Source organism: Jaculus jaculus, chromosome 4 (assembly GCF_020740685.1).
Source record: "Jaculus jaculus isolate mJacJac1 chromosome 4, mJacJac1.mat.Y.cur, whole genome shotgun sequence".
NCBI classification, from domain to species: Eukaryota; Metazoa; Chordata; class Mammalia; order Rodentia; family Dipodidae; genus Jaculus; species Jaculus jaculus.
Window position 1 is genome coordinate 13,472,341 of NC_059105.1, and position 15,274 is coordinate 13,487,614.

A 15,274-nucleotide genomic window follows, 5' to 3' on the forward strand; every position below is an offset into this window, starting at 1 on the left:
GCCTCTCCGACTCCAACCACTGCCCCCGCTCACAGCAGCTTCCAGAAACTCCTTGAGAGCCACTTGTTTGAATGAGGAGGGCAGGCAAGCAGACAACTGTGGCTCCACCACGATTTTCCTTCCCTAGGGCTTTTCTGCTGACTTCAACACCCAGCTTACTCCTGCCCCCCTCTGGGAGGGGCTGACCCCTTCTTCCCCACTTTGCCTCCAGCCCCAATCCCAGTCCCTCTTGGGACTGAAACAGAGGTCACCCTAGCTACCTTGCAAATCTGTGGCCACTTTGCTTCCCCAAATGGTGTCCAAATCCCTTACCATGGCTGGGGCAGGGGGAGCTGGATGAGCCTGGCTAGCAAAACAAAATAAGCTCAGAGGCAGGGGAGAGTGTGTGTGTGTGGGGGGGGGTGAGGGACAGGCAGAAGGTACTGGAAAGACTAGGAAGATGAGTGAGGCTTCAATGGAAATGCTATGCTAAAAAAAAACAGTGCCTGGAATGTCCCACCCCTGGCAGAGTGGGACAGAGGATGCCTGGGGGCTGCCGGCTTTTGTGGAAGGGGAAGCCAGGCACATGGGCCACCATCATAAGCTGCGGTTGAGGCGCCCCTGTTGGACCATCAGGAAGGGATACATTGATGGCCTCTCCTTGAGGGTGGCAAAAATGAGCCGCTTATGGGGAGGCCGTGTGAAAGTGTGAGCCCTCATGGGGGGGAGAAAGCACTTGTCCCTAGAGAAAGGGGGTGCTGATTAATCGGGGCGCTAATGAGCAGCAGGGAGAGGAAGCTCAGAGGGGCGGGGGAGGTGGCTCCATCGATCCAAGCCGCAGAACCAGCAGCTGAAAAAAAAAAGTGAGAAGGGAATCGATCTGAGGGAAACGGCAGCTGCTGGGGATTAGAGCCCGAGGTCCACCCGCTGCCCGATGGCCACCCCACCCGCGCGTCACGCTGCCCCCTTCCCACAGTCTCCTCCTGGCCCTGTCCGAGGGGCCTAAGGGTGGCTCCCCTGGAGGCAGGGTGCCGCTCTGCCTCCCCAGGTTTCAAGACCAGTTCAGGCCTTGTGAGGGTGGGCTGGCTCCTGGCCATCACCCCAGTATGAAATCTGCCCACACACCAGTTCTGTCCACACATAAGCATTCTGCCTAGGTTGTCCCAACCTTTTGTCAGTGTGGCTTCCCAAGACCCTGCACCAGGGTTTCCCACAAGCCTCCAATAAGTCTGGGTCAGTGAGCTCCCCAGGCTGAAGATGGGCCCCCTGAGGCCAGTTGCTGCCTCTCCCTGGGACACCACAGGGGAGAGCGGACTTGGCACTGGAAGCAGCTGCTGAGTTTGTGCCTACTGAAGTGTCCGAGGGTTCACAGTCAGCTCCTGTTCTGTCCCACGCCCTGGCAGCCCTCCCTGTGCGTTCCCCTCCCTGGGAGACTTCAGACCTTTTTAGAGCTCCCCACCCCACCATTATACCCCGTCCTTCTCTCTCTTCCCCTTTCTCCCAATATTGATTTTTCTTTACTGGTTTTTTTTTTTAAGGTGATTTAATTGCTTTTTTAAGGTTACTTCAGTCTGGGGCTCTGCCAAGAAAATGGGAGCTGCCCCCCTCCCCAAGCTCTCCCCAGCGCTCACTACTGTTCCTGTGTCCTTTACAACCCTGAATTCCCCACCCGTCTCATGAGATCTCAGGGTCACGCTGCCCCCACTGCACACAGCCCTGGGCCCAGAGGACACCCTCTTTCCTCCTGCGGGGCTGAAGGAGGCCCTCCCCCTCTGAAAGGAATGAGGTTGAGTGGTAACTGTGTGTGTGTGACGGGACTGTGAGGGAACTCCAGGCCACTGGGAATGAAGCAGCAGTTTGTGATAGGCGCACCCCCCCCATTGCCCGATGGCCAGCTGTCTCCAATTGTCCCCAAGTCCCCACCATCCAGTCTCCCAGATCTCCAGGAATCTGGTTATGCTCTATGGGGGTCCCCCCATCCTTCCAGCCCATCTCTTGGCTTTTACCCCCACTCCTCCCCAGTCCCTTCTGGCCCCCTTCCGGTCCCTCCACACCCTCTTCGCCTCTGGCCCCGTCCTCTCTCCCCCTTCTCCCTGCTTCCCTGCCTGCCTCCCTCTCTGCCCGGCTGCAGTTGGGTGATAATCTCCCTCATTTAGCCTCCCGGCTGCTTCCCCGGCTCATTGCCCAGCTGGTCCCTGGGGCCCAGCCCAGCTTCTTCCCCACCCCCACCCCTGTGCCCAAGCTCCCCCAGCCCCTCCCAGCATCCTCACCCACTCCCAGGGGACCAGCTGCCCCTTGCAGTGAAGCAGTGGGGTGAAGGGGTGCTGGTCAGGACCTAATCCAGCTGCGAGCAGGTGGGAGGGGCCGCTAAGGACCCCGGAGCTGGGTGTGTAGAGGGCGGCAGCTGGGAGCAGGATGGGAAGCCTCAGCCAGGGTTCCTCTGCCCTCCAACTGTCCCCATTCTTCAGATTTGTCCCCAGTCCAATTTTCCACCCTCCAGGGGATGAACTAGGCTTCCTGACAGTGAGGAAGAGAAGGACAGATGGACTGGGAGGCAGAGGTTAAAAAAGACATGGCTGGGAATTCAAGGGACGGGGTAAGGGGCAACAAGGAGGGCAGGACAGGCTGGCTCCCGGCACTTAGGGGACACATAAAGATATTTTATTCTGGGCAGAATGTCCCAAAGTCAGGCCTAGAGTCCACTCAGGATTCAAGTTGAAGGGGTTCCTAGGGAACCTCTTTCCTCAGCTCTGGGACCCTCAAGCCAAGCCTCATCTGGTGCTTCCCTACCCACCCCCACTACCTGGCTGCTGGCTCTACGCATAAACTGCACGACCCTCCAAGTCCACAGAGAGCTTTCTCCAGAGTGAGTCCCCCATCTCCTCCCAAGGGGCATCCCTTGCCACCCTCCCCAGCGAGAACTGGCCCTGGTGCTGAGCGTGTGAATATGGGGTGGGATCAAACCAGTGCGGGACAGATGTGGGTGGGGAGGGACAAGGATGGAGGGGGCAGTCAGGCGAAGGAGCGGCGGTGACAAACGGGCTATGCGGGGGCCGAGGGGCGGGGGGCGGACGGCGGCTGATTTATCTGGGTTATTTATGCCGTGGACGCGGCAGGAGAAGCGGTTAATGAGAGTCCCAGGGAAGGGGGTGGGGAGACCTGGACGTGATCTGAGGCGAGTGAAGAGGGTTAGTTTCCCACCGCCGTGCCCCGCCCCCACCGTCACCAGCACTCTCTGCACCCCACCTGGTCTTCCTTGGGCCAGCCCAGCAAAGCACCCTGGCTTCGGTCTTGTACCAACGCCGTCCACCTCTACTTGGGTACTGTCAAGTCTCAAGTCAAGGGGAACAGTTCCAACAGTGGGGCACCTTGAGGACCTGGTGATGGGACCAGGAGAGGGAAAAGATTCAAACCCGAGGCTGGCCAGGAACTGAACAAGTTGTTGAGGCCTGGGAAGCAGGCCAGGGGAGGAGGAGGAGGGTGGGTGAGCTGAGGCTAGAGAGAGGGCCAAGCGCACTGGGGCACAGACCTGGTGTCAGCCCAGAGCCACCAAGCGGGCCCGCGTGGCAAAGAGGCTGGGCAGGAGGGGGCGCGCTGGTCAGACAAGAGAGCGCGCGCAAAGAAAGCCTGGAAGGAGGGAGAGAAGATCCGGGGAGGAGGGGGAGAGGGCTTTGCAGCAGCGAAAGCTGCTAGGAGCAGATAAGGCGGCACAGAAGCAGGAGGGATTAAAGCTCCGAGGGGCAGGGGTGGGGGAGTGAGACGATGGCAGGGGGCGGGAGGAGGGGTGAGGGCAAGACACGGGGTGCGGTGGGGGAGACAACGGGAAGAGCAGGAAATCGAGAGCTGCGAGGGGGCCAGGTTTAATCAGTGGCCACGAGGTGGCCATTAACTGGGGAAAGGGACCCTTCATCATCTGTTCTGGACAGGACTTTACTGCATGGACAGGGCCCCCACACTCCACACACGTCCGGACCGCAGGGCTAAGCTGAGGGAGGAGCAGCGGAGGGTAGGGGCCGGCGGGATGACTAACTGGGAGGGAGGAGTGGCAGGGGCTAGCCCCGGAGCGGCTGGGCGCGGGACTGGACAGAGCGAGGGCTCACAGCGCCTCCTTGAGGCGGCCAGTGGAACATAGGAGGGCCGCAGGGATTGGTCATCGGTGGCCACCCGCTGCCCTACTATGGAGACCCCCACCATGTCCAGGCTATGAATCTCTTTGTGGGGAGGGACACAGGCTTGGAAGGAAAAGCAAGTGGCTTCCCGGGGAGAGCCTAGGATTCCCAATTACAATCCCCTTTTCCCAGAAGGATGGGACCCCTGTTCCCTCTAGACCCGGCCTAGGGCAGTTCAGAGGTGGCCTTGGTGACAGAAGGCAGCCTTAGGGGAAAGGAGGGGAGGAGAGAGGCCTGCCTGCGGGAAGAGAGCGGGGGTGGCAGGCGGGGCTGAGTAATTGCGTGTTTGCCAGTTCCCCATCTCTGCACACGAGGGAGCGTGTGTTGGTGGGTGTAGATCCACTTTTGAGGAGTGTCTGTTGGCAGAGGTGCCAGTGTGTCTGTCTCAGGGGTCTGGCCTCTCCTTGGTCCCCACCCCCTTTGTGTTTTGGGGAGCGTGGCTCTGGGCACACCCAGCTGTGTTCCGTGCTGATGCGGCAGATGTGGCGGGGCCCCAGCTGTGCCTGCTTCCCGGAGAGGGGGAGGGCGGTACAGTCTGCTCCCCTATAATGGCTGCTAAGAGCCAGGGGGAGGGGACTGAAATGGAGGTGGGCCTGGGGCTCTGGGCCACCCGGGGAAGGAGACTGGAGTGAGATGAGGGCCCGGGTCCACCCTGGCCGGCCTCCCGCAACGTTCTTGGCTCACCCTCTCCCCTTGGCTGGGCTGCTGAAGTCCATCCAAATTTCTCTCCACACTCAGTCCCTGTCCTCAGCTCTCCTCCCCCGTCACCCCATCCAGCTTGGTGCCAGGGACCCACCCCCCCTCCCCGGGCCCCCAGCTTGCTCCCCCTCGCTGATTTTACAGAATAATCTTTTTATGGAAACCGAAAAAAAGCACTAATGGCAGGAGCGCACCCCTCCCCCGCACCACGCCCCCTCTTCTCCCCCCCACTTTCCCTCCTCTTTCTCCCTTCCCAAACCCCTCCCAAGGACCAGGGCCTTCCTAGCCCTCTACCTCCCTAAGGTTAATGAGGGTTAGGTGCAGGGTCCAGGGTGGCAGACAAACGGTGGGGGCCCTTGCTGCCTCTTAAGACATCTCCCATCTTGGGCCTTGAGCTGCGCCCCTTAGATGGATGGGGCGCTTGGCTCCTCCCAGTGCACAGAAGTGATGGTGCGGAGCAGGGACATTCCATCTTGTCCTTAAACACCGGCACAACTGACCCCTTCAGCCTAGGGACACGTCTCACAGGCCTCAACTTCGCGACCAAGCCCCTTCCAACACTGACCCTCTCCCCTTGCAGTCTCTTCCCCACCGTGTCCCCACCTCCACTGGGTCTAGGAGGGGGGTCCCGGGGGCCAGGGCCTGACACAGACTTATTGGATTTCACGGTGTTTTGCTGAGAAAATAATTAAATTATCATATTTATGATGGAGCTGCCATGGTCCCTGCCAACCACTTGGAACAGAAGGGTCAGGATGGGGGAGGAGAGGGGAGGGACCCAGAGTCTGGCCAAGTGGCCGGCCCCTCTACTAGCTCCTTCTTGGCGGAAGTGACCCCAGGCTGAGCAGCTCTGCAGCTCCCCACTGGTGGCAGAGATGACAGGTCTGGGCTGGAGGCGGGGGCAGGGAGAACCCCGGGAAAGGGACTTCAGAGGGGCAGGTTACAGGTCAGCTTTGCTAACCCCCGGCCCCTAGCCTTCTCCAGCGGCCCTCACACAGCCTGCAGGGGTTAGGAGGTCACATGTGGCCCCCGACTCCAGGTCAGCCTTGGCCCAGCTCCCATGTTTCTTCCTGCCTGCCTGCCTAGGAAGCAAATGACGTCCTGGGCTCAGTCCCAGACCCCGGTGCTGACGAGGCCCCAGCACCCTGCTGCCTGCCACCCCAGCCGGCTGCCAGGACCCCCCCTCCCTCCTACCCAAACCCTGCCCCCCATTCTCTTCGGGTAATTGGATTCCTCTCAATTAGCAGATTACGATCATTAGCAGCTCATCTGGCAACCAAGCTCAGCACCCACAGCTGGGGAAAGGAGGGCGGTGAGAGGGGCACACGGGGGTCATGGGCAAACACGAGGTGGTGGCAAGAGCAGGGCTGAGCACAGGCTGCTGGGTTAGGACCAGGGCCTGTCCTAGAACAAGGGTCTCCCACAGGAGACAAAGCCTGGAAGACTCCCAGGAGGGGGCAAAACCTCCACCCCTTCAAAAGCCAGGCTGGGAGCAGATGGTGCCGGCAAAGCGTTAAACAGGCCAGGGCTGCAGCTCCACGGGAGCTGAGGGCAGGCTGCCGGGTGTTCAGCCCAGGCCTGTGGCTCCCAGCAACGCTGCCCTCTAAAATCCTCCAGCCTTCCCCCAGCATCCTGCAGACAGGCCCAGGGAAGCAGGAAAGCAGGGCGAAGGTGGTAATGGTATGGGGGGGGAGGGGCGCAGAAGGCCAGGGAGCCCGGAGGGCCTTCCTCCACTGCAGCCTGCACACAAGGCTGAGACAGTGGGAGGGGGAGATTTACCAGGGCCCCAGATTCATTATTCATGAGCCCGCAGCAACGACTCCAATTTAAATGCTAATGTGGGGGGGCCTGACTCAGCTGCCCCCCTTCCACCCCCCCGCCCCCAGTCCAGGCACAAGTGGAGGAGTCCGTGCAGGCTCCAAGGTTCACCAGGGTTTATTTGGGAGCGAGGAGAGGCCAGGTGTCCCTAGCCACCCACATGGCTCCTCACATGGGAAGAGATCCTGCCTGATTTCCTCTGGTCCTTTTGGGACAGAGCCGGCCAAGCAGGCAGCATCCCAAGGGCAAGTGGACAGGAGTTGGGGGGCCTCTGGCAGCCCCCTCACAGGATGATCTGGTTGGTGAAGCTGCGGCTCAGCTCCTTGTGAGGCAGAACAATCGAGTTCAGGATGAGCACCTCGGCAGGGATCCGGACGCGGCATCCTGCAGCACGATGGGGCACCAGGGGCAGGTCATGGGGGAGGGGCGGAGAGGGCAGGGAGCTGGGGGCCCTTGGAAGGGATCCCTCCCTGCCCATCTGTGTCCCTGGCTTCGTGCCCCTAGTGGTCTCGCCAGGTCTGGCACACAGCAAGTACTTGGTGTTTGCTAAAGGAACGCATGCACGCATGCACACACACACACACACACACACACTTCCAGCCATCACCTGTGGAGCTTCCCAGCCCTAAACCCCCCCCCCCCCCGCAATCCATACCCAGTATAGTGATGGCTGGCAGTAGCTTCCCATCCTTGAAGAGGCTCTCACTGTCCATGTGAGCTCGGGGGTCATTGGGGTTGGGGTCATTGGGAGTCCCCTCCACACGGGCCCAGCGTCCCACGGTGCTCCCCCAGCCCACGATGCTGTGCAGGACACATGTGTGCTCCTGACAAGCAGGATGAAGCAGGTGAGTAGTGAGTGAGGAATGGGAGGGTGTGGGAAGGACCACCCTTCTCTGGGAGGGGAGGCCTGGGCCCACCGCTGAGTTTCTTGAGTACCACATGCTGCTGTGTGCCCAGTGCCTACCTGTAACGCAGCTCCATGGAGGACAATACTCTCGCGGAGGCGCACACCCTCGCCCACGGTCACCCCCTTCCCAATGGAGACATTGGGGCCCAACTGTGGGGAGGAGCATCGTACCATGAGTGGGGGGGGGCAGGACTTGGGGGTTCTCAGAGCACAGAGGTTATAATAGAAAAGGAAGACAAGCTGGGTGTGGTGGCGCACGCCTTTAATCCCAGAGCTTGGGAGGCAGAGGTAGGAGGATCACCATGAATTCGAGGCCACCAAGACTACATACTGAATTCCAGGTCAGCCTGAGCTACAGTGAAACCCTGCCTTGAAACACAAATAAATAAATAAATAAATAAATAAATAAATAAATAAATAAAGAAAGAAAGAAAGAAAGAAAGAAAGAAAGAAGGAAGAAAATAAAAGGAAGACAGAGGAGAACCATAAGCTCAGATGGTCTCTGGGAACTCCCGCCCATCCTGACAGGCAGCCACCTTCCCCCTCCCCGAGGCTGGGTCCACAGCTTACCACAGCTGATGGGGCCACTTTGGCAGTTGGGTGGATGTACACATTTCCTAGAAGCAGAAGAGAGGACCTGGAGGACGATACCCCAAACCACTTCTGGAGAGGGAGGCGCAGGGAGAGAGCTATCACCTCTGCACACGGGGTCAAGAGGCTCCCAGGGCAGGGCAAAGGGTAAAAATGGGGTGGGCTATGTACCTCGGATACGGGGACCCCCCGAAGTGTGCTTGGCCAGCCGTTCTGGGTGAGTGATCTGGTATCTGCCCAGATAGAGGCGGGAGGCATAGAGGGCTGACCTGGGGGCCAAAAGGGGTGAGGGGCTCAGGGACCAGCAAGACCTGTGTCTACACCACTCTCAACCCTCAGGCACCCTGGGCCTCATGATCAGATCCAAATTCTTCCCCAGTCCCCCCACCCCCACCTGCCTACCCTGCGGACTTGATCTGGCTCCAGATGCCATCAGTGATATGCACATAGATTTGACCCTGCCCAGCCAGGGCTGAGAACACATCCTGCTCCAAGCGGATGGTCCCTGCCCCAGGCCAAGAGCCTGGCGAGTCCTCCCTGGCAGAGGAAGGAGACAGTGAGTTCCCCAGCTAAGCCCAAATGCGGTGTCTCTTTGGGAAGGAGCTGGAGGGACGCTGACCACCTCTTCAAGCCCCTCTCCAACTTGGTTCCTCTACTAGAGCTGTTCACATCCCAGTCGTCTCTCCCACCACCTTGGAGAGGCTCTTCTCACAGGGACACCCCAAGCCTAGATCCTGCTTCCCATCTCGACCCCTCCCCCCAGCCCCCCTCCCACTCACTCTTCCAGCTCCCCTCCCTCACAGATGGAATGAAACATGGACAGACTCACCCCAGAGCAAGGCAGCTGGTGAGGGCAGAGACAGTCACAAAGAGATAGGGAGAGAGAGAGAGAGAGATGGCAGAGATGCCAGCTCAGCAGAAACAGAGACAGAGAGGCCAGGAGACATGGGGAGAGGCAGAGACACAGTGGAGTGAGAAATGGTTGTCAGCAAATGAATGAGGCGTGAGATGGGAGCTGGTGGGGAGGGACAAGTCTAGAAGGGACCAGCTTTAAGGCCTAGCAGGAACAACCCTAGCATTGGCAAGCAGGGGTGTGGGCAGCCTGAGAAGAATCAGTGTGTGTGTGTGTGTGTGTGTGTGTGTATGCACGTGCGCACAAGTGCGAGTCTGCACTCAAGCACATGTGCATCCAAGTGTGTGTGTTGCCGTCTGTTCTGAAAGACATCTCCGGGACACCCAGGACTGGAGAGGAATGGACCAGAAGGGGAGTGGGCAGGCACCAGCAGAGGCGGTGCTGGGACGCATAAGGAAGAGGGACAGAATGAGGTTAGAAGGGGAGGGACAGACTGAGGCTGGCTAGAAATGACAATGGGGAAGGGAGCCAGGAGGAGGAGGTGGCTGGTCAGGGTGATGAGGGGCCTGCAGAGCCTGACAGGGGCCAGGGGTGTGGCGGGGGGGCGGGGCTTGGGGTCACGGAGGGTCACGGAGCCTGCCTCACAGCTGCCCATCCTGCTGATGACGCTGGAAGACATCTCGAAGAGGCTTCAGGGCTTCCGGGGAGAAGAGGTATATGCCACAGTTGATGATGTCACTAATAAATGTGCTGGGTTTCTCCACATAATGTAGGACCTGAGGGCAGTGAGGGTTGGGTTCACAGCGGAGGAGACCAACACCCACCACACCCCGAGAGCCCTCTTCATCTCTAGGCCCTCCTTTACGCTGCCAGGGATGACCTCACACTTTGCTCCTACCTGGATTTCTTTATTTTATTTATTTGAGAGAGAGGGGCAGATAGAGAGAGAATGGGCACATCAGGGGCCTCCAGCTGCTGCAAATGAACTCCAGACGCATGTGCCACGTTGTGCATGTGGCTTACATGGGTCCTGGGGAATTGAACCTGGGTCCTTCAGCTTTGCAGGCAAGTGCCTTAACTGCTAAGCCATCTCTCCAGCGCCCTCCCTGGATTTCTATCAGAGGACTGTCCTTCACCTTCAAGGTAAATGCCAACCCCATGCCTTTTTCTGCTCTGTCCTCTCCATCTCCTCCCATTCCTAGAACACAACTCCAGGCCACTGGAATGCCTTTTCCCACCTTCTCCCCTGGAAAACCTACCTTTTGAAACCTAGTTAACATCGTTATTCCCTGAGTCCTCTCCTGCCAGCCCTAGAGTTAGCTATTCAGGCCAAGCCCCCCTGGCTCCTGGTCACACGTCACCAGAGGCACCATGCTATTTCAAAGGCTGGCGTTGACTCTATCTTTCCCACAAGGTGATTTTCTGAAAGGCAGGGAAAATGTGCTCTTTGGGCTGTTTCTCTCATACCTAGCCCATGCCTGGCACAAAACTGTATGTGTATATGTGCATGCATTTACATGTATATTTTATACTGAAGTATGAACCATGTACGTAAAAGGGTGTTTGAAAGTTGGCGAGGCTCTGGGGCAAAACGTGTCACAAACAAAGACAGGGCCCTCTGGCCGGGGGACAATGCTACGCCCTGCCTGGCTTTGCACATACTGTCCCCTCTGCCAGCAATGCTTCAGTCTCCATCTTGATAACTTGTTTTGTTTGTTTGCTTTTCAAGGCAGGGTCTCGCTCTAGCACAGACTGAATGGGTCTCTGTAGTCTCAGGCTGGCCTCAAACTCCCAGCAATCTTCCTACCTCTGCCTCCCAAGTGCCCGGATTAAAGGTGTGCGCCACCACGCCCGGCCCCTTTAGTGTTCTGTATCACCTGTGCACCCGTTTATTACAGCACCACACCCATGGAGGTGAACTGGCACCCCTTCTCCCTGCCAGTCTCTCTTACAGGGCTACAAAATAACTTACTAAAGGACCGTCCTATCTGTTTGGCAAGATTGGTGGGGTCCAGCCAGGCACAGTGGTTCATTCCTGTAATCCCAGCACAGGAAGATGGCCAAGGGCTCGGGGCCAGCCGGGGCTACAGCGAGACTCCAAATGACTGGAGCCCATGTCACAGCATTCCAAGGTTCTCTAGAGGTGTGGGGTGGGGCCTCTTGCTCTCACCTCATGTGTCTGTGGATTCTCAACGATGCAGCCATAGTTGAGGGATTGTGTCCTGTTGGCCTGAAAGACAGACACACCTGAGAAAGTGACCCTCCTGCCCCGGAGCCGCCAAGGCTGTTTTCTTAGCTCCTTCCCTCCCCTCTAGCACCTGACACGCAGCAGCTCGGCGCTGACATTGACAGGCCAGCAGCGGGAGTGAGAGCTGACAGCTCCCCTCCCCTCCCGCTTCTGAGCAGCCAAAGGGCTCCGGGTTGCCAGTGACACCTCTCTTCCTGCTGGGGCAGCACGTCTCCCTCCCAACCCCGGTTCCCACTCCAGCTCCTCAGGCTGTTCTTGCCTCCCCATCTCCTCCAGCCCACCCAGCCCCCTCACTGTAGTGCCAAGGAGTAAGAATGGGCTGCGCTGGCGTCTGTGGGCATCCAACATGGCATTCAAGGGGAAGTCAGAGCAGACATCAGCATTGAGCACGAAGAAGGCCTCGGGTGCGCCAGCCAGGATCTGGTCCCGAAAATGGTAGAGGCCGCCCCCTGTGCCCAGGGGGGCAAATTCCTGCAGGTACCTGTCCAAGGGACCCCACCCAGCTCAGTGAGATCCAAGGAGACAGAGAATAGGAACCAGAGCACCTGATGCTGTGCCTCTCCCCACCCCTGCCAGGAACATTCCTGCCCATGGAAACTCCATTATATTAAGTAACTCAGATGCCCACATAAGAATGCCTTCAGTGGGGGGGCGGGGGATAAACTCTGGCAAATACTGACTCAACCCCACTCCCAAGAACTCAAGAGACCCAACCCCATCCCCCACCCCCAGGCCCAATGCCATATATGTATGCTCAAACACCTGACTGGAAGGTTAAATTCCTGCTGGGCAACTTCTAGGAACTGGGTAAGGGCTTCATCAGGCTGGTAGAAGCCAATGAGCAGAATTTCTTGCATCCCAGGGACCTGGGAATGAGGGAAGAAGCAGGGAGAGGAAGTATGACTAGGGCTGGGGAGATCCTAGTACTGGTCTAGAGGTCCAAAGGTCACCACTTCAGCTTCAGCTGGGAGCCCTGGAGAAATCATTTTGCCATTCCGGCCTGCTTTCCCCTGAGATAATGAGGACATCAGTATGAGCCCAGCTCAATCTTTTATACTCCCCCGACCCACTTGAACTGGGACTCACTCCACCAAGCTGCATTAAAGTATAATCAACTCATCTTTTCTCCCTTTTCTTTATCACCCTAAACTTGAGATCAGTGTAAGGTGAGGATATCGATTTTTAAGGGCCTGCATGGAACCAGGCATTACCTCACATAGAAGGTCTAATCTCTACAGATGAGGAAACTGAAGCTCAGAGAGGGCGGGGAGGCTACTTGCAGCAAGTCTCACAGCAGGGAGAGACTGGATTCAAACCCCAAACTTACCATCCCCAAACCAAAGTGATACAGACCCCAGCTCCCAGGCGAGCTCTGTGCACTATGACCGGGAAGGGTCCCCAGGCCATGAGCTTACATGGTTTCTAAGATCCTCTTGTGATTTCACACTCCATACTTTAAAACTAGGTTTGAAATCTGAGCAGCAAGAGACCTGGGGAAATCAGCAGGGCAGCTGCACTACACAACCGGAGGGGGGCGCCATACACGGAGTCATGTGTGAATAGATGGGCCTTGGCCTATGTACTTGGTGGGAAGAGATCATGGTTGGGGAAGAGCGATGCACGAAGAGGAGAGTGCAGAGGGAGAGGGGAGCGTCTGGGGTTACCTGGGCACAGGCTTCTATATGGTGCTGAATCATAGGGACACCAGCCACAGGGAACAGTGGTTTGGGCACCTCAAAAGACAAAGGCCTGAAGCGAGTCCCTAGGAGAGGAGAACATTTGAACCTCCTGCCCCTTCTACCTCTATCCCACCAACTTCTCCAGCCCACTCCTTCCCTTCCTTCCCTTCCCTTCCCAGCTTCTTTCTCACCCTTCTGAGGGCCTCCAATCAGGATCACAGCTTTGAGCATGATGGTGATTAGTACCTAAACCTCAAACCCCAAACAAACAACAACAAGAAAATTACATTCAGGTCTCATACCCCAAATACCCCACAAAGCCCTCTCCCAGGATGTAAAACCAGAGTTCAATACAGTACCTCCCAAGACACACCATCACAACTCTCTCATTTCCAGGCCCAACAGAGATTCCACACAATTTCGGAAACCCACGTCTCATCCTTTGATCTCTCACAAACTCCCTTCTGTCACAAATTCCGCAAACTCAGAAACTCAGCAGACTCCCTTCCCACACCTCAAACCAAGACTGAAGCCTCGATCTCATTGATTCTCAAACCGTCCTCTTTCTGGATGCTCAACTCTGAATCACAACAGTAAACGATGAACTTACAGAACTGCAAAACCTGAGTGGGCCCGGGATGTTTAGCTTCGGTCCTGAGCACGCCAACACTCATTTGCACTTGGTGAACCCAATCCTCACAAAACCCCTCTAGGTGCGGAACGTGAACCCTCAAACTAACCTCAATACGCTGAAGCTCGAATAAAATAAAATAAAAAACAGCTTCCCTTGGAGTGCCAAACACTGAACCTATTACCTTACTACCTTCTGGAATTCCAATACTGATGACTGGTGAGTCTCCGGATTGGGGGATTGATTGGTGACCTTCTTGAATCCCCCACAACTGACTCCGTCCAACCAACATTAGCCTCCCTTAGACAAGGGTTGAAGAGGCAGCCTAGACCTTCGAGCCTGCCCTCCGTCTAGGCTCGGTCCCTTCCCCTGGCCCAACTTTCTTGCCACCCCTCCACCGGGTCCCTTTACCACCAGCTCCCTTTACGCCAGCTCCGCCTCCCGCTACCGCGGGCTCCTTCCGCGCACGTGTCTTCCCGCAGCTCGCGAGAACTCCTTCGCACGGCCTGCCGGGAATTGTAGTTCTGAACGAATCTTCGCTCTTGACAACTCTATGAGACGTCTAGGAAAGCGCGGTGGAATCCGGGGAGGGCGTAGCTCATGGATCCAGGGGTTTCGTCGAGGGATGGAGGCTTGGGGGACCTAAATGAGAAGAGGGAGGAGAAGCGGAGAAGCGGAGAAACAAGGGCTGGAAGCCAAGTTCCGATGGGCCTATTTATTAGATACAGAGGGACAGAGGTAGAGAGAGAGAGACAATGGGCGCACCAGGGCCTGTAGCCACTGCAAACGAACTCCAGATGCATGTGCCACGATGTATAGCTGGCTAACGTGGGACCTGGAGAACCGAACCTGGGTCCTTAGGCTTTGCAGGCAAGCCTCTTAACTACTGAGCCATCTCGCCAGTACCCACCCCCCACCCCCGCTTTTATATTTTGAGACACCTTTTTCTTTTTTCTTTTCTTTTTTTTGAGACACCTTTGACTGTGGAAACTGTCCTGGGTTAGAAGCCAGAAAGCTGGGCTCTAACCTTGGTTCTGCTTTTGGCTCACTCGGTGGCCTTGGACCCTGGATTCATAGGATGGAATCCCACAGCTGGCTCTTCAGTCTGGGTGGAGCCCGGTCGTGAAGTACAGGAAGACATTGTCATGCACTCCTGACTGCACTGGGTCCAGCGATAGACGCGTGGCTCGACCCGGTTGCGAGCGCCCTTGGGGGCGAGGGGTGCCGTTTGGCGCTCTGGCTTTGCCGGGGGACACGGGGTGCGCCCATTGGCCGAAGGGGTTAGTTACGTTGATGCTGCACTGGCCCAGGTCGGCCAGCACACCACCACAGCAGAGTCCTCGAGGACACAGAGGTACTTGGGCCCTTCGCGCAGCTCCTTGCAGGCCTTGCTCCAGCGCATGAACGCCGGGGAAAGCTGAGGTGCTGCAAGTCAGCTGGGCTGCGCTACCCCCCATCAAGCACGGCGCGCTTCTGCGGCTGCAGAACCCAGCGCGGCCCCTTCTCTCGCAGGTCCTTAAGGGACCTACAGGCGGGGGACGGATCAGGACCCAGAGCTCCCGTGATGCCGCAGAGGCCTGCTCCCAGCTCTGCCTGTCTGCCTGCCATTCCAACCCTTCACCACCGCCACCCTCCCCCCGCCCCCCGCACCGCTTGACCAACCATACCCCAAACCGAGGAAGTAGGATGCTTGGGAAGGA

General features: G+C 57.7%; 1 protein-coding gene across 8 annotated transcripts; it reads right to left on the reverse strand.

The window, feature by feature from the left end:
* Nucleotides 1-6,764: 6,764 nt before the first annotated feature.
* Nucleotides 6,765-14,011, reverse strand: Gmppa (GDP-mannose pyrophosphorylase A). Of its 8 annotated transcripts, none has more exons than XM_045147993.1 (14): nt 13,767-14,011; nt 13,135-13,195; nt 12,929-13,026; nt 12,027-12,130; nt 11,559-11,745; nt 11,187-11,246; nt 9,662-9,792; nt 8,993-9,007; nt 8,566-8,700; nt 8,335-8,432; nt 8,143-8,189; nt 7,630-7,722; nt 7,321-7,489; nt 6,765-7,049 (listed from the first exon to the last, which is right to left on the reverse strand). In XM_045147993.1, the coding sequence occupies exons 2-14, from the start codon at nt 13,172-13,174 to the stop codon at nt 6,949-6,951; spliced, it is 1,278 nt and encodes a 425-aa protein (XP_045003928.1). In that variant the 5' UTR covers nt 13,175-13,195; nt 13,767-14,011; the 3' UTR covers nt 6,765-6,948. The 8 variants fall into 8 exon arrangements, with proteins under 8 accessions (XP_045003928.1, XP_045003924.1, XP_045003926.1 ...); XM_045147989.1 differs by having other exon boundaries at nt 13,135-13,189; nt 13,759-14,011; XM_045147991.1 differs by having other exon boundaries at nt 13,759-14,011.
* Nucleotides 14,012-15,274: the final 1,263 nt, after the last annotated feature.

Excerpts from the sequence above, each read along its gene's own strand:
- Gmppa (XM_045147989.1), bottom strand. The coding sequence starts at position 13,866 with ATGTTGGTTGGACGGAGTCAGTTGTGGGGGATTCAAGAAGGTCACCAA. Across the intron at positions 13,190-13,758 it reads GAATTCCAGAAGGTAGTAAG|GTACTAATCACCATCATGCT; the intron begins GTAATAGGTTCA and ends TTTGAGGTTTAG. Across the intron at positions 13,027-13,134 it reads GATTGGAGGCCCTCAGAAGG|GGACTCGCTTCAGGCCTTTG; the intron begins GTGAGAAAGAAG and ends CTCCTCTCCTAG.